This window comes from Saccopteryx bilineata, chromosome 11 (genome assembly GCF_036850765.1).
Source record: "Saccopteryx bilineata isolate mSacBil1 chromosome 11, mSacBil1_pri_phased_curated, whole genome shotgun sequence".
Lineage (NCBI taxonomy): Eukaryota > Metazoa > Chordata > Mammalia > Chiroptera > Emballonuridae > Saccopteryx > Saccopteryx bilineata.
In genome coordinates this window covers 16822491-16848235 of record NC_089500.1, presented here as the reverse complement: position 1 = coordinate 16848235, position 25745 = coordinate 16822491, and the positions used below count along the sequence as shown (strand labels likewise).

Below are 25745 nucleotides of genomic sequence, written 5' to 3'. Positions count from 1 at the left end.
CGGCAGCGACGCGGACGCACGGAGTCCAGAACTCCCACCTCCGAGAGATGAAGGCGGAGAAACTACACTTCCCAGCGGGCAGTGCGGCCGAACGCCCGCGGCGCCCCTTCCCCTCCGGCCTCCCGCCCCTCACTTTGCTCGCGCCCGGACACCCCTGGGCGCCTGAGCGCTACGCATGCGCCCCGCCAGCCAGAGCCATGTTGGGTCGGTTTGAAAGCCAGCGCGGGTGCCGGGCTCCGCTGTGACGGCGGAGGATGCTGCGATCCCGCGGCGCCCGGGAGGCGGCGGTGTCCGTGTCCGTGTCTGGGACGCTTTGTCGCGTCTCCCCTCCGCTTACGGGCCGGGGCTTTGAGCGGGGAGCTGAGGAAGCGTGCATTTTTCTTTCTTTTTGTTGGCGCGTTCTCCCGAAAGGGGGCGTGTTTTCGAGGGGCGCCCCATTCTTTGACAGCCCCAGGGAAAGGCTGCAGGAGGGGTGCGGGGAGGCGGGAGGGAGCTGCTTGGAGCCCTGGGCGGAAAGCGGACAACTTTAGGGGGCGGGTCGCGGAACTGGACGGAGGGGACCTCCCTGGGACCTCTGGGGACTTGAGGTATCCATCCAGGCGGGGGGTGGACGTTAAGGACTTGGGCTTTTGGGGCGTTCTCTCTCTCGGAGCCGAGGGTTTCTGTGCAGCCGGGTCTGATTGCTGGGACCCTGTTCGGGAGGGCGTTTCGGGGTGCTGGCGGCGGGTTTGAACCCGAGGTCGGGGAGAGCAGGGGATGCTCTGGCTCAGGGGCGCCTGAGGGCTGGGCTTTACCACTTTATTCTCTTTGCTGTAGACCAGTGGTCCCCAAACCCTGGGCCGCGGACCGGTACTGGTCCATGGGTCATTTGGTACTGGTCCGCAGAGAAAGAATAAATAACTTACGTTATTTCCGTTTTATTTATATTTAAGTCTGAATGATGTTTTATTTTTTAAAAATGACCAGATTTCCTCTGTTACATTCGTCTAAAAGACTCACTCTTGATGCTTGTCTCGGTCACGTGATACATTTATCGTCCCACCCTACAGGCCAGTCTGTGAAAATATTTTCTGACATTAAACCAATCAGTGGCCCCAAAAAGGTTGGGGACCACTGATGTAGACTGAACCCATGTTCGCTTTCTCACATAAATCACAGAGCTGTTGCTTTAAAGACTTGTTAATTTCTTGTGAGCTATTATTCCCATTTGTTATTTAACACGGAACCGTCTGTTTTTGAATCAAAGGTAGTTGAAGTTTTCTTGCCATTCGTTGAACATTCTGTTTGGAATGATGGATTTCCTGATGCAGAAACGAACAGGTGTTTATGAAAGACACAGTAAGATATTTGGGAGAAGTGGGTTGTTAAAAAGTTTGGGTATGTCGGTAATTGAAGCGGAGTGATGGCTGCCCAGGGGTTTATTAAACTTTTTTCTCCTTTTGTATACTTTTGGAAACGTTCCACAGTGGAAGTTCAACTGTGGATTTTTTTTTTTCCTCCTGTGAATTCAAATAAATGTTATTACTCACTTAGGACTATAAAACATCAACTGTTTGTTTTAGGGTTTTGTTTTTTGTCTTTGAGGTTTTGTTAGATTAAAATGGGTAACCTGTACTGTGTTATCCATATGTTTCTTTATTTTTTTTTTCTCTTTCTTTTTCTTAAAGTAGGCCCTTTCCCATTTCTTGCAATACTGGTTTGAATATTTCATGTGAATCCCTTCTGGTCTGAAGTGCTTTTGTTGAGAAATCAGCTGATAGCCTTATGGAAGCTTCCTCAGAGGTAACTAACTGGCTCTCTTTGCTGCTTTTAAGAGTCTTTCTTTGTCTTTAACCTTTGCCATTTTAGTTATGATGTATCTTGGTGTGAGCCTCTTTGGGTTCATCTTGTTTAGGATTTTCTGAGCTTCCAGAACTTGTGTGACTTTTTCCTTCGCTAGGTTACAGCAGAAATTTTCAGCCATTATTTCTTTAAACAAGTTCTTGATCCCTTGCTTACTCTCCTCTTCTGGTACCCATTTGATGCAGATGTTGGGTGAGTGCCCAAGAGCGATCTCCTATGTGCAGTGGCCCTTTGGGAGAGCACCTGGGATTCTAGCACATTCCCTCCTCTTCCCTGAGAATAGAGTCACCACTGATTTTTGCTGCCAGATGCTATGCAGGCTCCTCTTTCTGGCCTTAGTGCTCTGGTTTGGGGGTCCCAGTGTGGGGTTGAGACTCCATGCTCCTTGGGGGATTTTTGCAGTAGAGATTTGCCTCTCATTTTGCAGCCAGCACCTGGGTGCAGGGGCCAGCCCTTCTTACCAGTCTCTGTAGCTTCCTCTATAGATCCTTGGACATAGTACTGCCCTTCAGTAGGTCATTCAGGTTGATTGCGCTGTAATTTAGCTGTAGATCCAGTGTGACACCAGCAAGAGCTATGTGTGTAGCTTCCACCTACCTACTCTGCAGCCATCTTGTATCTGCAGGTGTACAATTATATGATATATTATCTGTATATTGCATTGTGTACTCTCCACCTAAAGTCATGTCTCCTTCCATCATCATGTATTTGACCCCATTTACCCTTTACTATCCTCTTAGCCCTTTTCTCTCTGATAACCACTAGATCAGTGGTAGTCAACCTGGTCTCTACCGCCCACTAGTGGACATTCCAGCTTTCATGGTGGGCGGTAGTGGAGCAACCAAAGTATAAATAAAAAGATAGAGCCCCTGGCCGGTTGGCTCAGTGGTAGAGCGTCGGCCTGGCGTGCAGGAGTCTCGGGTTTGATTCCCGGCCAGGGCACATAGGAGAAGTGCCCATCTGCTTCTCCATCCCTCCCTCTCTCTTTCCTCTCTGTCTCTTCCCCTCCCGCAGCCAAGGCTCCATTGGAGCAGAGTTGGCCCGGGCGCTGAGGATGGCTCCATGGCCTCTGCCTCAGGCACTAAAATGGCTCTGGTTGCAACGCCCCAGATGGGCAGAGCATCGCCCCCTGGTGGGCATGCCAGGTGGATCCCGGTCAGAAGCATGCGGGAGTCTGTCTGACTGCCTCCTCGTTTCCAACTTCAGAAAAAAAAAAAAAAGAAAGAAAAAGATTTAACTATAGTAAGTTGTTTTATAAAGATTTATTCTGCCAAACTTAGCGAAATTCCGACATAAAGTACTTGGTAAGTACTTATTATTATATGCTTTAACTTGCTGTAACTCTGCTTTATAAATTTTATAAAATAAAGTTACTTCCCTACTTTATAAATCACCATTACTGTGGAACCGGTGGGCAGTTAGAAAATTTTACTACTAACAGAGATACAAAAGCGGGCGGTAGGTATAAAAATGTTGACTGCCCCTGCGCTATACTGTTGTTTGTTTGTTGCTTTCTGTTTTATAGTCTGCATATGAGTGAAATCATTTTGGTTCTTTTCCTTTTCTGTCTGACTTATTTCACTTAGCATGATACTCTGGAGTTCCATCCATGTTGTCACAAATGGCAGTATTTCATCTTTTCTTATTCTAGTATTCCATTGTAATTATGTATCACATCTTCTTTATCCAATCACCCACCAAAGGACACTTAAGTTTCCATGTCTCAGCTCCTGTCACTAATAGGCTAGTCATTCTTCAGGGATATACCAACGTCACAGCATTCAGGAAAACCAGAGAGGCTAAACATTACCTTGTGTTCTGTTGCTGCTGCCACTGCTGTCAGCTCTCTTGCAAAGGCAGGTGAATACCCTAAGGCAGATAGGCAGGACGATGTTTTACTCTGTCTTTTCTTTCTTAAGTGGAAAGCTTTCTGTATTTTAAAGTCAAATTTGATAGTTAAAATATATTAAAAGTGTTAATAACTTATAACACTACTAAAACACCTCCAAAAGTTAAACATATTAACTTCATAACATCATAGCATGTGTTAAGTCCTAGATGTTAATCTTTTATTTCTAGTACAGAAAACCCATTGATTTAATTTTAAAAGAATGTCATATCATATACTGAAGTAGTGCCTGTTCATTCTGTTATTTCTTAGGTATAGATCTATTATTGCAATACTAATGTAGATAGGAATTCTCTCAATTTTAATAATGGAAAAACAGTAAGATGAATACATTGTCACTTTTCTAACTATTTAAGCTTCCTTTAAAAGAGAGGTAGGCTGAATCTATTTAATATACAAATTAAAAATAGGATAATACCAAAAATGAAAGATAGGAAATGATTATTAACACTGATGTTTTAGGGCCCTGGCTGGTGGCTCAGTAGATAGAGTGTTGGCCCAGGTTCAATTCCTGGTCAGGGCAAACAAGAGCAGTGAGCATCTGCTCCTCCCCCTGCCCCCCTTTCTTTTTCTCTTCCCCTCTCATAGCTAGTGGCTGGATTGGTTCCAGTGTGACCTCTGGTGCTGAGGATAGCTCAGTTGGTTCAAAGGTCAGCCTCACGGACTAAAAATAGCTCAGTACTTGAGCATTGACCCCAGATGGTGGTGGTGGTGGGGGTTGCTGGGTGATCTCAGACAGGGTGCATGTAGGAGTCTGCTTCACTATCTCCCCTCCTCTCACCTAAAAAGGAAAATAATAATAAAAAAAATAAAAAATAAAAAAACATGGGGTTTTAGGAAAAGAGCATTTTGTGCATTCATTTTATGGTAAAATGTGTTTATTTCTCTATATTTTGTTCTCTTAAGTCTTTTTGGGGTGAAAGGATAGGCTAAAGTTACATATTGGCATTTATAACATTCTTCTCCACTATTTCTTTCTGTTTCTGATAACTTCATTTTATGTCTTTAAAATTTTTTTGAGTACCTACTATCTGTGGTGCATGATTGTAGGCTTCTAAATTAAAAAAAACATTATGTCTAGGGGAATGTTAGGAATTATGATGTCATAGAATACATCACCATAAGAAAAGACTGTGCATCAGTAGTTTTTAGACTCTAAAAGAGTGAGTACTCTTTCCTTGGTGCTTCCCATGCAGGTTTTCAGATCATTTTTGTGTACATAATTCCAGGCATGTAGTAGGTGCTCAATAAGTGTTTTCTAAGTAAATGATGAAGGAATTCACAATAATTAAAATAACAGATTGTGTATAATGTGCAATGCCTAAAAGAATTTCTAGCTAATGGATTTTATTCTTTAAAGAAAATTATAAAAAGTTTACATATTTAGTAATTTTTCTATATATGGCTATTATTTCTTTTACTTGGAACCTTAACCTTTTGTTTTTGTATTACAGTTGTTTCTAAGACAAGTGAACAGAAATAACCCATTTTGAGGAGGGCATGGCAAAATCGAATACCAAGCACAGAGTGTGTTCTCGGCAACCTTCAGTATCTTCTCTTCTAGCAAGCTGCAGCCTGAGTGGTAGTAACTCCTCTACCCCTGACGGCTCTTTTCAGTATAAGGATAAACTGTACAGTTCGGCCTCAAAGGCTCTCCAGGCCTACATTGATGATTTTGAGCTAAGCCAGATGTATCCTGGTGTGAGCACTGGAAAGATTAACATTGACAAATGTCCTGCTAACATGCCAGAATTCTCCAACTATATTCATAAACCAAACAATGGTATGCTTTTCTTCTGGTTTTCTTCTTGACCACTGATTTAAAGCATTTGAGCAATGTGTTGTAGTCTTTGAGAACTAGATGCTGCTTTTTTGTTCTGTTGAGGTAAAAATGACTTTTATAATGTTGAGATCTGGATATTTTTATTAAAAGATTCTCTAATCATCTGGTTTTCAGGAATTTTCAGCTAAGACCCCCTTGTGACCTTGGAGGGGAAGCTGATAAATTATAGCAGGTGGCTGACCCTAAATCCTTAAGTCATTATATTATATAGCATAATGGAGAGAGCATTGACTTGTTTCTAGCTTTCATTAGCTAGCTTGATGACTTGAAATGAATCTAAGCCTTTATTAGTTTATATTTGATCAATTCCAATTGATGGCAAAGGAATATATTAGTCTTCCTGATCTGTATTCCTTGGGACAGTAATGTTCACAGTATATTAAGAGTTTTTCTTTAGTAAAGCTTTTATGAAGACAAGTTTGGAAAATGCATCTTTTGATAACATAATTACTGCTCACCTATGGAATGGCCCTATTATGGAAAAAGTTGGCATTCAAGTCTTAGAAGGATGTGGGCCCTATTCCAGAAGGGAATTAGAACCGCTGTTCACTGTGTGTTAATGCTATTGCAGAGTTAGTAGGCAAGAAAGCAAATTATCTTCCACTTAACTTAATTGCATATTTTTTCCCCTCTGTTTCAGCCAGTATTGAGTGACCAATATTAATGTGACTGTTAGTGTGTTGGGTATATCTAGATGAAAAAAGTTGAAGAAATAGTAAATTAAAGAACATAGGAAAATGTAGAAGGTTGGAAAAAGTATAGAAATAAGTTAAAACAAATTGAGATGTGAGGAAAAAAAGTGCATCCTATTTCATCAACCTATACCCTTTTCTTTTTAGCGAGAGAGAGAGAGAGAGAGAGAGAGAGAGAGAGATAGGGACAGAGAGACAGGAAGGGAGAGAGATGAGAAGGATCTCAATTCATAGTTGTGGCACCTTAGTTGTTCATTGATTGCTTTCTCATATGTGCCTTAACCAGGGGGCTCCAGCTCAGCCAGTGACCTTTTGCTCGAGCCAGTGACCTTGGGCTCAAGCCAGCGACCTTGGGCTTCAAGCCAGTAACCTTTGGGCTCAAGCCAGTGATCATGGGTTCATGTCTATGATCCCATGCTCAAGCCAGATGAGCCTGCACTAAAGCTGGCAACCTCGGGGTTTCAAACCTGGGTCCTCTGTGTCCCAGGCTGAAACTCTATCGCACTGCGCCACACCTGGTCAGGCCAACCTATACCTTTTATACTTCTAATCAAAGCTTAAGTGATTAAAAAGGGAAAGTGGCAAAAATGGTTCTTAAATTCTTAATTCTCACTGTTGAATATTTTGAAGTATTTTTATATGTGATATAGGAAGACAAACAACTATGTTTCGTTTTTCAGCTTTTGAACATTGCGATCACAGAAAAAGCTCCTTATTCTTATCTTCTAGAAGACGGACTGTTAATGACATGGACTCCATTAGCTTAACAACTGATGATCTATTAAGACTTCCAGCAGATGGGTCATTTTCTTTTACTTGTGTTGGACCAGGTCACCAAATTAGCAAAAAAAGCAAGAAATGCATTGGAAGACTGAGTTCATCAGACACTGAAAAGAATCAGAATTTTCAGGAGTCCTCCACTGCCATGAGCAATGATAACTTAGTTACTCCTGTTGCCTGCACAAGTATAAATGGAAAGCAGTCTCATAAGCTAAAAAACCTAAAACTTGCAAATAAGACTAATAAATGCATTTCTGAACTGTCTTTATCTTCTCCCAAGAAGTCACATTTCAAGGACAGTTCAAAGCACAGTCTTGAAAAGAATTATCCAAGATGGCTCACTGGCCAGAAATCTGACCTTGATGTTTCAGGGATAACTAGTATACCTGATTTCAAATATCCAGCCTGGCTCCACAGGCAAGACTTGCTACCTGACACAAATGGTCAAAGGATTTATAAAACATTTAAAGAAGAGCAACATTGCCCAAGACATAGTTACCAGGCACAAAGAACTTCTCGACTTATGAATAAATTAGATTGTTTTGAATATTCTTGTGAACCCTCAAAAATCTCAGATTTCTTGCGTGGGGATGAAGAATTAGTTAATGAATATAAATGTGATTCTGAACATACCCATTGTCAATGTGAGAATCTACTTTTCCCAGGACAAAACAAAAAGCCATTCAGTGGTAATTGGTTTTTGTTTGTTTTAAGAACTGAATAAAATGCTGTAAATTTGACCTAATATCTAGTAGCTTTTATGTTACATTCTTAATGTAATGATCAGGTGATAGATCTGTTTTGTATTCTTATATTTCTCATTTATATAGCTTTTTGTAACTAGAAGTGTCTTTTCTCCCATTTATGTGTTTGCAATGCCACATGTTGACATAATTTGCTTTTATAGATATGTATATATTCAAAGTTATCTGAATTTTTGTTGCTTTTGTGAGATTTTGCTGTGCTTTTCATTAATTGTTTTCTTAAAGAATTAATGTAGTCTCTTAAAATAGGTGACAAAATTGAATTGCTTATCCTGAAGGCCAAGAGAAATCTAGAGCATCATACAGAAGAACTACCAAAGCCTGTGAAACAGGCTGACAGTCCTTGTTCATTAGATAAACTGGAAGCAGAACGATCATGGGAAAATATTCCTGTTACATTGTAAGTACATTGTTATGGAAAAATCCTATAAGTTCATTAGTTTTCCAAATGAAAAATATGTGAACATCTTATTTATTTTTAAAATAACAATGATAAATTAGCAATGGTAATAACATGGTATTCTGTCAAACACAGTGTGTCCGTAAAGTCATGGTGCACTTTTGACCAGTCACAGGAAAGCAACAAAAGACGATAGAAATGTGAAATCTGCACCAAATAAAAGGAAAACCCTCCCAGTTTCTGTAGGATAATGTGGCAGCATGTGCGCATGCGCAGATGATGACGTAACACCGTGTATACAGCGGAGCAGCCCACGGCCATGCCAGTCGAGATGTGGATGGTACAGAGGAAAGTTCAATGTGTTCTGTGGCTCACTAAATTTGAATCCGTGACCAAAGTGCAATGTGAATATTGGCGCATTTATAACAAAGCGCCTCCACATAGGAATAACATTACTCGGTGGGATAAGCAGTTGAAGGAAACCGGCAGTTTGGTGGAGAAACCCCGTTCTGGTAGGCCATCAGTCAGTGATGAGTCTGTAGAGGCTATACGGAATAGCTCCCTAAGGAGCCCTAAAAAATCTGTGTGTGAGCCCACATCGAACTGCACTGAATAGGTATGAAACTGGTAGAGTTTTCCTTTTATTTGGTGCAGATTTCACATTTCTATCCTCTTTTGTTGCTTTCCTGTGACCAGTCAGAAGTGCACCATGACTTTACGGACACACTGTAGTATTCAGTGTTGCTTTATGTTGCATTTTTCATTTGTTACCACAAGATGGTGTAGTAACTTCTGTCTTTGTTACATGTTACTTTTGTCTCACTACAAAATATTGATATATACTTAATATGAGGAATTGGAGCCAAAAACTATTTTGCAGGAGGAAGGCTATAAAATTCTTCTTACTTTTTTATAAGTTTGAGGTTTTTTTCTTCCTCTATATCTTCTCTATATATTAGAGTTATCCATTTTTTTCATTTACGCTTTACTTTCTCTTTCAGTCATTTTTACCCTTTAAATGATGGTCCAATTTTTCTATTGTCTATTATATAAATTTTTTAATTTGGGTTCTTAGTAACCCTATATCCTGCCTTAGGTTCTGAGATATATATATATATATATATATATATATATATATATATATATAAAATCAGCTTATTTTGTCATAGATGAGTTTATTAATTCTTTGGTCCTTATTTTTTATTACTTCTCAGTTGAATTTCTTTCTTTTTTTTTAATGTGGACACTGACTGTGATACTGGTTTGGAATCCCAACTCTGTCACTTCCTTGCTGAGACTTTATACAAGTTATGTCTACTTTATACAGCTCTACTTTGTACAAACTCTTATACAAGTTCTACTTAGGCATTTTTGTGAGAAGTCAGTTGATTAGAAATATATATAAGGTACAAATTCAGGACATTATGATGATCTCATAAGTTTTAATTGTGGTAGTGACTAGTCAGAATATTTTCTTTTCTTTCTTTAGCTTTATTAATTACTGATTCAATAACCATTTTTAAAATGGGTTAATAATTAGCTCACTTAATTCTGAAATTTTTCTTTCTTAATTTCTTTTTTGGGTTTTTTTTTTTGTATTTTTCTGAAGTGAGAAGCAGGGAGGCAGAGAGACAGACTCCTACATGCACCCAACCAGGATCCACCTGGCATGACCACTAGGGGGTGATGCTCTGCCCATCTGGGCTGTTGCTCTGTTGCAATTGGAGCCATTCTAGAGCCTGAAGCAGAGGCCATGGAGCCAACCTTGGTGCCTGGGCCAACTTTGCTTCAGTGGAGCCTTGGCTGTAGGAGGGGAAGAGAGAGACAGAGAGAAAGGAGAGGGCGAAGGGTGGAGAAGCAAATGGATGTTTCTCCTGTGTGCCCTGGCTGGAAATCGAACCTGGGACTTCCACACGCTGGGCCAATACTCTACCACTGAGTCAACCAGCCAGGGCTCTTAAATTTTTATTATTAGTTGTTCTTTGTATTTGTAAAATACCATAGCTGCAATACTTACTTTTAGTTGGAACCAAAATTGGTGAACACATTATATTAGAGATGTTTAAGAGTAAAAATTTTTACTGTATTTTGTAATTAGATAATATAACTTCTGATGAGTATAATTATCATCATTAGTGGTTTGTCCCAGTATCCTATGGACAGTAGTTGATGTTTAGAAGATTGACTTTATCTAGTGGTGGGTATGTTTGTATATAAAGTTAATGATGGATTGTGAGGAGAAGGAATAGACCTGGCCTCAATATGATATTGAAATGATTATCAACCTGTTATAAAAAGAAAACAAAGTTGACCTTGACATACACAAGGTACTTTACTGAAAGATCGACCAACTCTACAGCCAGATAATTGATTTTTTTGTTTAAATTTTTATAATGGAAAATTTCAAACTAGTACAAAAGTTGAAGAATCTTTATGTACCCAGCACCCATCTTCAATAATAGGGGAATGCTTCTGATAATGGTGGGTGGATGGTAAACTTTTGATAAAGAATAGGAAACAAGACTACTTGAGAGCAATACAAAGCTCAGTGAATTACAAATCAAATGAGTCATATGAAATGCTGCTAATTAAGAAAAATTAGTATTGTAACATTTGCATGTTATAAAAAGATACTTAGATATCTGAGTATTTGAGTTAGAAACACATCTAAAAATGGAAAAATGTACTGCTTATTTCAAACAAGTGAGCTTTTAGAGCATAGCCTATAGTTGAAGCCTTGTTTGTCTGGTTGAAGACAAACAATCTTCAATCTCTTTTTAGTTCTTCCTTATAGCTTCAAAGGACAAGTAAACAGATAGGGAGGGTTAGATTCTGTTATCAGTGTAGGCAGAAGATGAGCAAATTACCAAGCAACATCAATATGAATCATAACTATAATGGTTATTTCTTGGTGACCATTTGTATGTAAATGATAACCATTTAATTATATACTATCTAATTTTTATAAAGTAGAAATTTAATTGTTATCTTGTATCTTAAATTTTTATTTAGCAAATCTCCTGTTCCTGTTAACTGTGATGATAGCCCTCAACAAGGTTCAAGGGCAAACTGTGCTAACGGGGTCCTTGAAGACTTTTTAAATAATGATAATCAGGTGGGTGAAGTTAAATCTTTTAATTTACTAAAGGATTACTAATATATAGATATAATTTCTAAGTCATTTAGCTATTATAAAATAAAAAATGACCTATATACCTTCTTCCCTAACACATATCCACAAGATCATCATTCCTAGAATTACTATTTTTTTAAATGATTTTTAACACTTTATTCATTTTAGAGAGAGGAGAGAGAGAGAGGGAGAGAGAGGGAGAGGAGGGGTAGGGAGGATCAGGAAGGAACAACTAACTCCCATATATGCCTTGACCATGCGAGCCTGGGGTTTTGAACCAGTGATCTTAGTGTTCTCGGTCAACGCCTTATCCGCTGTACCACTACAGACCAAGCCCTAGAATTGTTGATCATTTTATTTTAATATTCAAGGTAGAGGGACCTGGCATTGAACTCTGACAGAGAGCCTAAATTGTCATTACAATTTTTTTTGTTTGTTTTAGTTTTTTTCTGGAAAACATATGAAACAAGATTATAGAATAAATTAAATTTTTCTATAGGGCAGCTGATTATTGAGAATTGTGTTTCTAAGATACAATTATAAATCTCTATACTTTAGAATAGAAAAATTATTATCCAGTTTTATTAACTCAGCATATGTGCATCTTGCAGGTAACCCCCAAATAAAGTATAAATGTGTATATGTGCACATAAGAAATGATAGACAGTTTGATTTAGAAATACAAGCCATGGTGTTAAATATTGAAGTAATACTTTTGGGTTTTAACATCTGGAACATTTAAGAGGGTGAGCACTCAGAATAAAAATTAGGTAAAACACTTATTGAAATGTGTTTTTCCTCCAGTAAAATTTACTACAGAAAGTAGAGGCTGACTTAGATACTATATAAGATACTATAGCAGGTGCTGGGTAAGTGAAGCTTATATTTATTTGACAAATATTTGTTGGAATCCATGGGAGTCTGAAAGACCAAAGTAACAGACTTTATTGAAAGGAAGAAAGGAATCCTGCCGGGCACTTCTCCCGGGGGAGAAGAGCGCCGGTTGCAGACTAGGGGCGAGATACATAGTGTTTGGGAGAGCCTGAGGGGATACTGAGGCAAAAGTCCTGGTCTGTCCAGAATGCTCCTCCTTGGGGGCTTGGAGCATGTGGGTGTTGAATCAAAAGTCCTGGTGTGTCCGGAGCCCCTCCTTGGGGCGGCTTGTCAGCTTTTTGGAATTCCTCTGTCTCAGGGTCAATAGTCCAGTAAGGGTGAGGTCTGACAGATAAGCGGAACATCAAGAGGGCAGTTTGGAATTTACATATCTATCAATATTTGTGTGCCAAGCCCTTTTCTAGGGGCTGTATTCCCAGTAGTGAATAGGAGAGGAAATCCTTACCTCTTGGATTTTTAATTCTAATTAGTCAAACTAAACAAAAATCTATAATATATAAGGGATTCTTCTAAAGCAGGGGCCTCCAAACTTTTTACACAGGGGGCCATTTCACTGTCCCTCAGACCGTTGGAGGGCCAGACTATAAAAAAAACTATGAACAAATCCCTATGCACACTGCACATATCTTATTTTAAAGTAAAAAAGCAAAACGGGAACTAATACAATATTTAAAATAAAGAACAAGTAAATTTAAATCAACAAACTGACCAGTATTTCAATGGGAACTATAGGCCTACTTTTGGCTAATGAGATGGTCAATGTCCCGTTCCGTTATTTGTCACTGCTAAGCATAACAAGTGATATGACGCGCTTCCGGAGCAATGACGTGTGCATCCCGCATCACCGGAAGTAGTACTGTACGTGAGTGACGCCGCACTTTGCTGACCACCAATGAAAGAGGTGCCCCTTCCAGAAGTGCGACAGGTGCCGGATAAATGGCCTCAGGGTTATGAAGAAAAATTAATTGGGAAAGATAAATGAGTTAAAGTTTAAGTAGGGAGTCAAGAATGGCTCTCTAATGAGGTGATACTTGAGTGAAAATCTATACTGAGTAAGCCACATACCCATGGGAAAATGACTTTTTACATGTAAAGAGGTAATCGTCATACTGAAACCCCAAGAAGAAATGTGTTTGGTATGCTCAAGGAGTATTGGAGTCCAGTAGCATAGCTTAGTCAGCAGTGGTATAGCTTAGTCAGCAAACGAGGGGAAGCAAAGATGGAGAGGGAAGGAAGGTCCAGATCATGTAGGTCTTTGATGGAATGAAGATTTTACATTTTATTTTTGAGTGAGAAGTCAAGAGTTTGAGTGGATGAATGAAATGGTCAGATATACATTTTCAGATATAAAATGGCACATGTATGAGCATAGACTTCAGAGGAGCTGGAGAGGGGAAAAGCTTGGAGGTTTTGCAGTCTTTCAGGATAGGGATTGTAGAGGCTGGGCACGTGGGAGGTGGCTGGAAATGGTTAGACTTAGGATGCATTTTGAAGGCAGAACTGGTAGGATGGAGATAGAGAGGGCTCAAAGAATGAACCCACATTTGATTCAAGCAACTGAAGGATTGGATTGGATTGGATTTACTTAGATAAGGAGCACTGGTAGAGGAACAAATTTGTCGAAGTATTTTTAAGTTCGAGATGGATGAGTGTTCAATACTAACCAATTTGTATGTGTATGGTCCCTTTCCCCTGTGCATACCCACACCTCACTACCAGGGTGGTTTTGTTTGTTTTTATTTATATGTGCAGAAAGTTGCAGCAGTAATACCCGTAGTTCCTGTCATCCCAGCTTCCCTAGTGGTAACATCTCACTGTAGTATAACGATCACAAACGGAATTAACATAGGTACACTACTGTTAACTCAACGACAGACCTTATTCTGAGTTCACCAGTTTTTCTACCAATGCCTTGTTTCAGGACCCATCCAGGATTCAGTGTTGCATTTAGTTGTTTTGTCTCCTTAATCTACTGCGATCTGTTAGGGTTCCCCAGTTTTTTCGTGTCTGACATGACCGTGACATTTGAACAGTAGGGGTCAGTGGGCTATTTTATAGATAATTCCTGATTTGGGTTAGTCTCACTGTGTCCTTACATAGCTTTTCCTCCAGCTCTCAGCTGTCTTGTCTCTTAAGGATACCAATCTTATGGTATCAAAGCCCCCCACCCTTTGACCTTATTTAACTTTAATTACCTCCTTATACCCCTGTCTCCAATACAGCTGAATGCAAGGTTAGGGCTTTAACATGAATTCTGGGACACAGTTCAATCCATGGCATTGTATAAGAGGGATCATATATTGGTCCCCTGTGCCTGGCTTATTTCATGTGTTGTATCATGTATCAGAATTCCTTCCTTTCTTACACTGAATAACACTCCATTGGATGTATATGCCATGTTTTGTTAATCCAGCCATCTGGTGATGGACACATGGGCTGCTTCCTCCTTTTTGCTCTGTGAATAATGCTTCTGGGACATGGTGCACTGTATCTGCTGGAGTCTCTGCGTTAGTCTGTGCTTTCACTTGTTTGGCTCCATAAGCAGAAGGAGGATTGCAGGATTGTATGGTCATTTTGTGCTTCTGTTTTGAGGAATTGCCATACCACTTGTCACAGCAGTGGCATCATTTTACCTTCTCATATCATTTGTTTCTTTTTTTTTAAATTTTTCAGTTACAGTTTACATCCAGTATTATGCAGTATTAGTTTCAGATATACAGCATAGTGGTTTCTTACATGTGGAGAGTGTCTCTAAAAACCTTTTTAGCTATTAAGTTTAACTTTGAATCCCTTCACCAGTGAGAGCCCACTTCTAATAATCTTATGCTAGTCAACAATTTCCTCTTGCCTTGAAGTTTAAATTGTACATATATTATGCTATGTTGAGATATGTTAAATTAAAGACATCTTAAGGGGACAATTTGCCACTTTGTGGATAGTTTATAGGACACAACAACTCATGTGAATGATATAAAAATAATGGGTTGGTAAGACTTTAAAAAGAAGGTCAAAAATATCCCATACAGATTCTCTTAAAAGAATCCTGACCACCTGAGGTGGCTAAGTCCTGTTTCATTCATTCGATGCTGGTAAGATAAACAGTAATTGAGTTATGAGTGTTTTTTAGGTAGCAAGGAATGTGTGGCTCATGAAGAGGTGGAAAGCCAGTGTTCTTTGTGTGAAAACTTAATTAAAAGTGTCAAAAGAATACTGTACTTAAAATCCTAGTCCTTGCTCAGCTGAGAGCCAGCTCCATTTATACACCTGAAAAGAGCAGGTTTGTCCTGGCCATGGGGAACATTGTCTTGGTACTCAAAGGTTGCTGGTTCAGTCCCTGGTCAGGGCACATCCAGATGGATGTTTCTGTCTCTCTCTCTCAAATGAATAAACACATTTTAAAAGAGAAAAGAAAAGAAAAAGAGCAGGTTGGTTTACCTGCTTTATGGGGAACTTTCAGTTTTAAAAATCTATGATTTTAAATGTACAAAAAAAATGTAAACAGGAACTATTCATTTAAAAAGAGCAAAGACTAGAAAGTATATGCCAAACTGTTAATAATGACTGTCACTGAGTAACTTCATCTGGGAACTGGCTAAAGGGAGGTAATAAGTTATGTATAATTTTAAAAAATGCTTTATTGACATATTGTTTTGATTTTGCATTAATTTTATATTGGAGGAGAATAACACAAAATATAACTTTTTGCCCCCAAATTTGGATGGTTAGACGTTGATCTTTTTTAAATTTAGAGCTCTACCCTTTCTGGAGGGAAACATCACGGTCCTGTGGAAGCCCTGAAACAAATGCTATTTAATCTTCAAGCAGTACAGGAAAGTTTTAATCAGAATAAACCTGCAGAGCCAAAAGGAGAAATTAAGCAAGTAAGCACAAACTTGATTGAATTATGAATTGGGATCTGAGAAGAGAGATTTCTTTCTAGATCTTTTTTAGTTTGACCTCTAGCTTTATGTTATCACACATGCCACATAACATGTTCTAAAGTTGTATTCTCTTTTTTTCCAGAAAATAACTTACTCAAATTGAATACTGTTAGATTTCTGCAGCCATGTATCCCTGAAAGGATTGTTTTAGTTAGTGGTTATGCACACAGCATCTTATTTAGACATGATGATGCCACCACTATAGCAGGGAAGGGTGGTAAGAGCTGTATTCTGACTGCCCTGCAAAGCTGTTCTGTACAGTCCAGCTTGTACTTATAACTGGGGGTCTGGAAACCTTTTCACATTAGACTTCTCCACATACCTGTGTCACCTACACTTTAATTTGAGTATCATGTGCTCAGTGACTTCGGAATATAGTTAAGTAAAGTTTTATTTTAAAACCATTGAATTTTTATGTATTTCTTAGGAATTCAGAAGTTTTTTTCTGCTTTGTGCTACTATTCTGTAGGGGTTGGGTTTTCTTTATAAGTATATTCTTATTTGTAACTTGGGAGAATGTTTATATAATCCCAAGTCTGTAAATTCTAATTCTGCCACTTACTAGTCAGGGCAATATTTGTACCTCTTTAGTTTCTGTTTTCTCTTTTATAAAATGAGGTTGTTAAAAAATTAGAAACTTAATAAAAACTTTAATAAAGTGCCCTAATGAAAACTTTAAAAAACTTAAATAATAGTACATAAATTATTTAAAGATAATAATACCTTAAAACACTTAATAAATATTTTTATTGTCATTGTTTTGCTATTGTTATTCAATAGAGCTTTCTGTAATTCAGTTTTCATTACAAATGAGTAGATTAGCTTTTGGGAATGATCATAGCATGCTTTTTTGAGTTATAGTTCTTAATTTTTGTTCTTCTGTTCTAATGATCATAACATTAACATACAGTGTGTATTTCATTCTCCTTTCCCCTCCTCTTTAAACATTTTTTCTTTTGCTCCCTTTTAAACATTTTTGAAACATAACCCAGTTCATTAAAGTCATAATTTCAAGCCAAGATTTCATTTCTATTGGAAATACATTTAGAAGTATACTTGAGGACAGTTGAAAGATGAATCTAAGTAGCAGTTGTAGTATTTTTAGAATAGAGAAAATAAAGATATTTAATGCTTTACTGAAAATTACTTGCTAGAATTATGTCTTTGGAAATAAAGGCAATATTATTTACTGTTCTTTTTAATCATGTTAAATAGTATTTAAGTTTATGATGATATATTGTCAGTATTTTGTTGCATTTGGTTTTTTCATTAATAGATTTCAGAAGATGATGTCTCTAAAGTACAATGGAAGGAAAGTATGGTTCCTATTACTAGGTCACTTCAAAAGTAAGTATTCTTACTAATTTCTGAGTCTGCGTGGGTACAAACCCATTTTAACCATCTCTTAGATTGAAACAGAGGGTTATAGGATAGAATTAAGTAGTTCTAAGGATATGGTAGGTATAGTTTAACTTTTGGGAACATATTGTTTAGTCTTGAAGTTTGCTCTTAAACCTGTGCTATTTCCTATTTAAAATGTTCTTAGGACCTAATAAGATAAAATGTAGTAAATGTTGTGAATGGCCTAAACTGATGCTCTTTTACTGCTGAACAATAGCAACAATTTGATATAGTATTGTGGATATATTGGAAGAACGACTTATTCATGACATGTGTTTTCACATATTTCCTCTAGAATAAACACAATACTTATAAGTGTGTCATTATTTGACCTATATCCACAGAAATATATATATATATTTTGGTATTTTTCTGAAGCTGAAAACGGGGAGAGACAGACAGACTCCCGCATGCGCCGGACCGGGATCCACCCGGCACGCCCACCAGGGGCGATGCTCTGCTCCTCCGGGGGGTCGCTCTGCCGAGACCAGAGCCACTCTAGTGCCTGGGGCAGAGGCCACAGAGCCATCCCCAGCGCCCGGGCCATCTTTGCTCCAATGGAGCCTTAGCTGCGGGAGGGGAAGAGAGAGACAGAGAGGAAGGAGAGGGGGAGGGGTGGAGAAGCAGATGGGCGCCTCTCCTGTGTGCCCTGGCTGGGAATCGAACCCAGGACTTCTGCACGCCAGGCCAACGCTCTACCACTGAGCCAACTGGCTAGGGCAATCCACAGAAATCTAAAGTAGGTATAATATCCTGGATATAAAGATAGGTCTGAAGGCCCTAAGGGTATTAATCTACCTTTTTTTTTTCTTTTTTTTAAATTCAGTAAGAGGAGAGAGGCAGAGACAGACTCCCACATGCGCCCTGACCAGAATCCTCCGGGCAAGCCCACTAGGGGGCAATTGCCCATCTGGGGTGTTATTTTGTTGCTCAGCAGCAGAGCTCTTAGTGCCTGAGGCAGAGGCAGTAGACCAACTCACTCCAATGGAGCCATGGGTGCTAGTGAGGAAGGCGGTGAGAGAGAGAGAGAGAGAGAGAAAGAGAAAGAGAAAGAGAGGCAAGAGGGGGAGGGGTGGAGAAGCAGATGGGCGCTTCTCCTGTGTGCCCTGGCCGGGAATCGAACCAGGGATATCCACACACTGAGCAGATGCTCTGTCACTGAACCAACCTGCCAGAGCCTCTACCTATTTTCTTATTTCATTATCTTAAATTAAAAAATGGGGAAGAGCCTGACCAGGCTGTGGTGCAGTGGATAGAGCATTGGACTGGGATGCAGAGGACCCAGGTTCCAATCTCCTAGGTCGCTGGCTGAGTGCAGGCTCATCTAACTTGAGCGCGGACTCACCAACTTGAGCGCGGGGTTGCAGGGGATAGTAGACATGACCCCATGATCACTGACTTGAGCCCAAGGTTACTGGCTTGAGCAAAGGGTCACAGTCTGCTGTAGCCTCCTGGTCAAGGCACATATGAGAAAGCAATCAATGAACAACTAAGGAATCGCAACGAGAATTGATGCTTCTCATCTCTCTCCCTTACTGCCTGTCTGTCCCTATCTATCCCTCTGTCTCTCTCTCTGTCCCTGTTTCTCTCACTAAAATAAGTAAATAAATAAACAAATATAAATTTAAAAAATGGGAAGAATACAAATCTTTCCTTATTGACAGAGGAAGGGTATTTTTTTATGGGTTTGGCTGTATGAATATAAAGTGCCTTCAGAAGACAGTGTAGTGAGCTTAGGAAGTGCTAAATTGAAATTTTTTACTTTCCTAACACTGTTTTACTTGGCTGTACTCAGTGTTGTATCAGAATCCTTAAACTGATATTTTCCCATTAGCCTGTTTTTTCATTTTTTTAGAAAAAAAGTTAATAGCTTTTTTCTGCCCTTGCCAGATAGCTTGTTTAGTTGGAACATCGTCCTGTGGCGCAGAGGTTGCTGATGTAATCCCTCGTCAGGGCACACACAGGAGTAGATCTATCTTCTCTCTCTCCCTTCCTTCCTCTTTCTCTAAAAAAAGTCAGTAAATTAAAAAAAAAATTTTAAAAAGAGAATAATTTCCTTCTATAATTTTATCCTCCATTTCTCCCTGTACATCACATACCTTTGAAATAGCAAATCTCTGATAGCCTCTTCTCTAAGTAGGTTGTTTTATTCTCAGATAAAGGTTAAACCAGCTGGTTGTATAGCCGAGGAACACAGACTGAATATTTCTTTTCTACTCATCCTTTTTATTTCTTTCCATCAGACCTCACCTTCCTCTTTACTTCCCTCCCTTCCTTTTTTGCTGACTTTTCTTTTTTTCTTTTTCTTTCTTTTTTTTTTTTTTTTTAACAGAGAGAGAGTCAGAGAGAGGGATAGATAGGGATAGACAGACAGGAACGAGAGAGATGAGAAGCATCAATCATCAGTTTTTCGTTGGAACACCTTAGTTGTTCATTGATTGCTTTCTCATATGTGCCTTGACCGCAGGCCTTCAGCAGACCAAGTAACCCCTTGCTTGAGCCAGCGACCTTGGGTCCAAGCTGGCGAGCTTTGCTCAAACCAGATGAGCCTGCGCTCAAGCTGGCGACCTCGGGGTCTCGAACCTGGGTCCTCCGCATCCCAGTTCAACTCTCTATCCACTGCGCCACCGTCTAGTCAGGCAACTGACATTGTTTTTTAAAGGCATACGTAAAGTAAACTACATAGTTATATTGACTATATCCAGGACATTATATCTACTATATAGTTACAAAAATTTTAAAATAAAATTTTAATTAGCAATATGTGATTAATAATGCATTTAAAATAAGAATACATTTAAAATATACGTAAGTTAAAATTCATTTTGTAAAAACATTGATTATAAGAATTGATATGAAGGCCTTTGCATACCTTGGGTAAAAGCATTAAATCGCGGCATGGTCCTTTACTTTCGCATGATCAGTGAAGACCTAGAGAAAGGGAATATTGGAAAGCTCTGATTTCTGGGTCACCAGTGAGACCTCAGTATTCAGTGTATAAACAACTTGGCTGAAAGTTGTCTACTGGTTGGCCAGCTACTATTTGGACTGTAGAAGGAAAGACTTACATAGCATATGTTCAAGCAGTGGCTTTAATACCTATTGTAATTTTGTAACTGTCATCTACCTAGTATAATTTTGAGGTAGTGATGAGTTTAAAAGATTTTGAAATTCTTGTAATGACTGTATGTGATATGAAAACATCTCCAGTTTCTGTGGCAGATGAGATCACAGATTTTGTTCTGTTGCTTATGTGCATAATGGATTGAAATTCCAGTTTACACATAGTGTTTAGTGAAAATAAAGATTAGGATTTATTGCCCCTATCCAGGTTCATAGACCCTTTAGGTCTAAGGGATCTGTGGCCATTGTGGTTGTAAACACTAAGATAAGACAGATTCTAGTCACTTGCCTGTTTCTCTCGAATCACAGGTAGTAAAATGACATGTCTGGAAAGAAAAAGGAAGATAAGTCTTGAGTATATTTACATTATCTTTTTTTTCTCATAACTGTATGTCTCTAGGAAGAAAATAATTTTTAAGCAGAGAGGTATTACTATAAGATGTTGAAATAAGGTCTAGTTAATTTTACCTCTGACTGCTTAGTGATTGTGGGTGAGTTATTGTCATTTTGTTAAAGATAAGAATCTCGAACATTAAAGTTGCCAGAAAGGTATCAGAATCCAGATTCTTCTCTTATAATTATATTTGAATAAGCATCCACGAAAGAGAGTGGGAACTAGATATAATGCAGTCGTTAACACTGTTAGTTTCCTGCACATCTTTATCCTGGGTAAAGAAGAAGATGTATTTTATTTCTTATGCATACATTTATTGAAGCTGTGTTAGAGACTGTAGAATAGGGTGTTGTAGTTACCGCCTTTAGCTCAGCTCAGAAACGAATTATTAGCATTTACTATACATGTTGTTATATTACTTCTGTTTTTCTTGGTCTCTTGTTTATCAGTCTGAAATATTTTTGATTAATATGGTTGACATTTTCTGAGTCACTCTCAAGTCTGAAGGATAGTATTTTTAGAGAAAGATTGGGAAGTTAAGGGCCTCTGTCTTCCAGGTTTGTTTGAAGAATGATTGAGTTTTCTCTACTGATACCTGACCTATAATGTAGCTTTATTTTACTGAAAACCAGGTTGTTGGTATAATACTACATTATTCCGCATAATTGTCATTTGTTTTCTTCATGCTCAATAAAAATGAGTTTTTCTCAGAACTGGAACTGATCCTTTACTGTTACTTTTTTTTTTAATTTTAGCTATCTTGAATGTACATGTTAAAAATGAATCATATACATTTTTTTTTCTGAAATGATATACACAGTATACTGAAAGGATAGGTATTATTTTACAGATGTTGTGAAAATTAAATGAAAAAGTGTTTTGTTAAGTATGATCGCAAATGATACCTCTTGTTTCTTACTAAGCTTATTTGGCAAACTTTCAGAAAAACTTAGAATGTCAAAAATATTTTTTTAAAAGTAAATGTTTTTATAGAATTTTGTGTGAATGAGAATGATTTTAACCTTCAATTATTTAGATATCAAGATTTTCTAAGGAAAAACTCTCAAAGTTTGATTCTTAAATTATTCTATAAATTTATTTCTCATACTAATTTTGAAGTTAATAAACAATGTAATTACCATTTCTTGCTGTCTGTGTTGCCTATTTAGTCTTTAATATTGGTTTATAATGTGTTTTATACTTTTTAATGAAGGGCTTTGCATCATTTATCTCGCCTGAGAGACCTGGTTGATGATACTGGTGGGAAACAGTCACCGAAAACGTGAAGAGGAAAATAAAAGTCTAACCAATAAATAGTCACCACAAAATGAAAATGTATTTTTTCCTACTGCTTAAACTGGCAAAGTAATTATAAGCCATCCACTATTCTGATTGGTTCAATCATTATATATTTAGAAAACAAACTTGAAAACGTCTGTAGGTTTTGTGACCTATCCTCATTTTGTGCCAAAATACCAGCATGTGAACTGGAATGATCTGCACTGTGTCCCATAGTCTGACTTTGGTCTTCAGGCCAGCAAATGTCTAACCTTCAAAGATGGATGAGTTTCGTTCTTGACACGCACATGGACTTCACCTTCTTCACCATCCTCATCATTTTATTATCTGGTTCTGGATTATTGAGAAACTCTTCCTGGTTTCTATTTAAAAACTCTTAAATGGAATAGACTTGGTGATGCAGTTAACATCTACTTTTAATGAGTTTAAGAAATATCAGAATTGTTGTAGTGTATCGCTTCTCAGCCTTTTGGCTAAGATCAAGTGCAGAATTGTTGTAGTGTATCTTATCCATATGGAAGTATTACTTTTAAGTTTCATAAATCAAATACTTAAGATATGTTATATTTGCAAATAATATTAACTTAATAATGGGGTGGTTCAATACTAAAAGGAATGTTGTTTATGTTGTGAAATCTGGGAGAACTTCATTTAATTAATGCTTTGGTTTTCTGTAAGATAATTTTGATAATACTTGACAGTTTATAAAACATTTGGGGGATATATTTGAGAATATTTTTGATATTAGATTATTTCCTAGATTTTAGTTTTGGAATTAGCTCAAATTAGTAAAAACTATGAGATCAGTGACCAATTACTTTATGAAATTGTATAACTAAACCTAAAGAAACGAATATAGGAAAACAAAACAATACTCCATTTTAGAGCTAATTTGTAAGAACTGAATTTTTTCTAAAATAATCTGTAGTCTTTAAAGTTTGTCTCTACATAGAAGTGATCAGAGCTGTATTCTTCACCAACAAAACTAAGAATTAAGTTATAAAGTGTGACTAACGAGGCGTATTTAAAAGCCTGATGAAATGAAAGATTATCGATGTACACAAATGCTAAAAATGAACACTTTACCCAAATAGCAGCATCTTTGCTAAGTAGCTTTTTTGTCAAATAGGAATTTCTAAGTACAGTAGATCAGAGAATTTACTTTCTCTTCTCCAAATTTAAAGCACTGCCTGAAACCTTTGTTACAGAACTTCTGTGTCAGCAGTGTCGGCGCACCCCTGAGTCAGAGTCCTCCTACTGTTCCCTGCCCGGGTGAGAGTCCCTCGCCTCAGGAAGTTTGTTTACTCCAAAGTAACAAACTGATTAAGGACTTCTTCACAGCTAGTAGTAGTTCATTACATGTTAAATAGTTCAGTGTTTTTTTATTTTGAGATTGCCTGGAGAAAAGGGGGACTATAGTATTAAGTGTGCTGAGTTGGGAATATAAATCAGATGAGAACAATTAGATTTTAAAAATTGCATTGTGAATATAAAATTTTATTAATCTTTTTCTCTTAGGTATATTGGAAAATGTCATGTAGAAAACAATTGTTATAAGACATTAAAATTTTTTAGTATAAAAAACAATTTAACCTAATTTCAAAAGTTCTATGAGCTCAAGGGATAAAAGTGTGATGAATTTGTGTAGACAAGCTCAGTTGTATTCTCTGTTATCAGTAAGAACTCTGCTTTTAGTTTTCTCGTGACAATTCACTTCAGCTTGATGGAGATTTCTTACCAAATTGAGGAACTCTGTCTTGGGTTTGTTTGACTTATATGACTTGTTTTTTACGTTCTTTCTGTTAAAATGTATATATGTGGATATTTGGTGTTTTGTATTTAATGTTTATGATAATGTCTTGTTAAATTACATATAATTATGCCAAAATGTTGCCTGGAGATGAATCATGACAAGAGTCCCTTTTCCCCACCTGGGTTTTGAACACCTGTAGTCACTCATAGATCTGGATTTTTGTTTCAGTTTTCCTGTCACACTTTTCGCTGTATCTCAAAACCTATTTGGTGGAAGTGCTCTCACAAAGAAGTGAATTTGCCAAAAGGCAAGTAGTATGAAAGACAATGAAAAAGGACTAGGCCAATAAAATTGATGATTTCTGAACAGCTGAAGTTTCCTCAAATGTGAAAGACTGTGTACCATTCTGTTCCATCTGTCAGTTTCATACACCGTGGGATGCTGGTTTGGGTTGTAGTGCCCATCACAATGACTGACAACCTAGCCTGCACCTGGACAAATTGCACAGCAGTAATTGTCAGATATTTCTCCTGTGATATTTGAAGTTATTCCTTTCCTACCTCTCTGCTTCCTTTCTTTCCTTCTGTATAGTCATCTGTGGTTAAGAGCATTTTCTTTTTTTTCTTTTTTTTTTTTTTTGCATTTTTCTGAAGCTGGAAACAGGGAGAGACAGTCAGACAGACTCCCGCATGCGCCCAACCGGGATCCATCCGGCACGCCCACCAGGGGGCGACGCTCTGCCCACCAGGGGGCGATGCTCTGCCCATTCTGGGCGTCGCCATGTTGCGACCCTCCTGGGTGTCGCCATGTTGCGACCAGAGCCACTCTAGCGCCTGGGGCAGAGGCCACAGAGCCATCCCCAGTGCCCGGGCCATCTTTGCTCCAATGGAGCCTTGGCTGCGGGAGGGGAAGAGAGAGACAGAGAGGAAGGCGCGGCGGAGGGGTGGAGAAGCAAATGGGCGCTTCTCCTATGTGCCCTGGCCGGGAATCGAACCCGGGTCCTCCGCACGCTAGGCCGACGCTCTACCGCTGAGCCAACCGGCCAGGGCCATTTTCTTTTTATGAACAAAAAAATCTTAGCTTTTACCCTCCCAGTTTATTCTACATCATCTTTATCCTGGACGGGACTCATCTGTGTAACAGCCTTTCTTACAATGTAAGAACATTTATCCTTCAGCACCTCCCAGACTTCCTTTCAGCTCCTATTCCCTATTTCAAGCTTAAACATTCCTCCCCTCAGCTCTTACACTAAAGACAGACTGACTGGTCTTTGCAAGACACTGCTGTACGCACCATTGTAACCTCATTTATGTTGGCAAATTTGCGCCAATTTAATTGCTTTACTCACATTCTCCCAAACTTTCTATGGAAATTTTCTCACTTTTGTGTATATTATTTCCCATCTTTGAATCACACAGTTTTCTCTCATTTAGGTAAACTTTACTCTATTTCTTTAAATCTCTGCCCAAGTCTTGTATTAACTGTTCCAAACATTCTAACCTTCTTCCAAACTTGGTAGGTTGGCTTTCCTTTTTCCTTCTCCCCTCACTTAGGTATTATATTTCTTGTTTTAATTT

The 25745-nt window shown here is 38.4% G+C and overlaps 1 protein-coding gene across 15 annotated transcripts; it reads left to right on the top strand.

The window, feature by feature from the left end:
- The first annotated feature begins 128 nt into the window (after positions 1–128).
- On the top strand, positions 129–24536 carry C11H18orf54 (chromosome 11 C18orf54 homolog). Of its 15 annotated transcripts, none has more exons than XM_066247127.1 (11): positions 129–295; positions 1247–1320; positions 1671–1782; positions 2857–3146; positions 5206–5534; positions 6967–7755; positions 8080–8230; positions 11243–11345; positions 16007–16138; positions 17475–17545; positions 22330–24536. In XM_066247127.1, exons 5-11 carry the CDS (start codon positions 5252–5254, stop codon positions 22400–22402), a joined length of 1602 nt encoding a protein of 533 aa, XP_066103224.1. In that variant the 5' UTR covers positions 129–295; positions 1247–1320; positions 1671–1782; positions 2857–3146; positions 5206–5251; the 3' UTR covers positions 22403–24536. The 15 variants fall into 15 exon arrangements, with proteins under 15 accessions (XP_066103224.1, XP_066103225.1, XP_066103223.1 ...); XM_066247128.1 differs by having other exon boundaries at positions 1668–1782; XM_066247126.1 differs by having other exon boundaries at positions 1247–1338; positions 1668–1782.
- The last annotated feature ends 1209 nt before the right edge of the window (positions 24537–25745 follow it).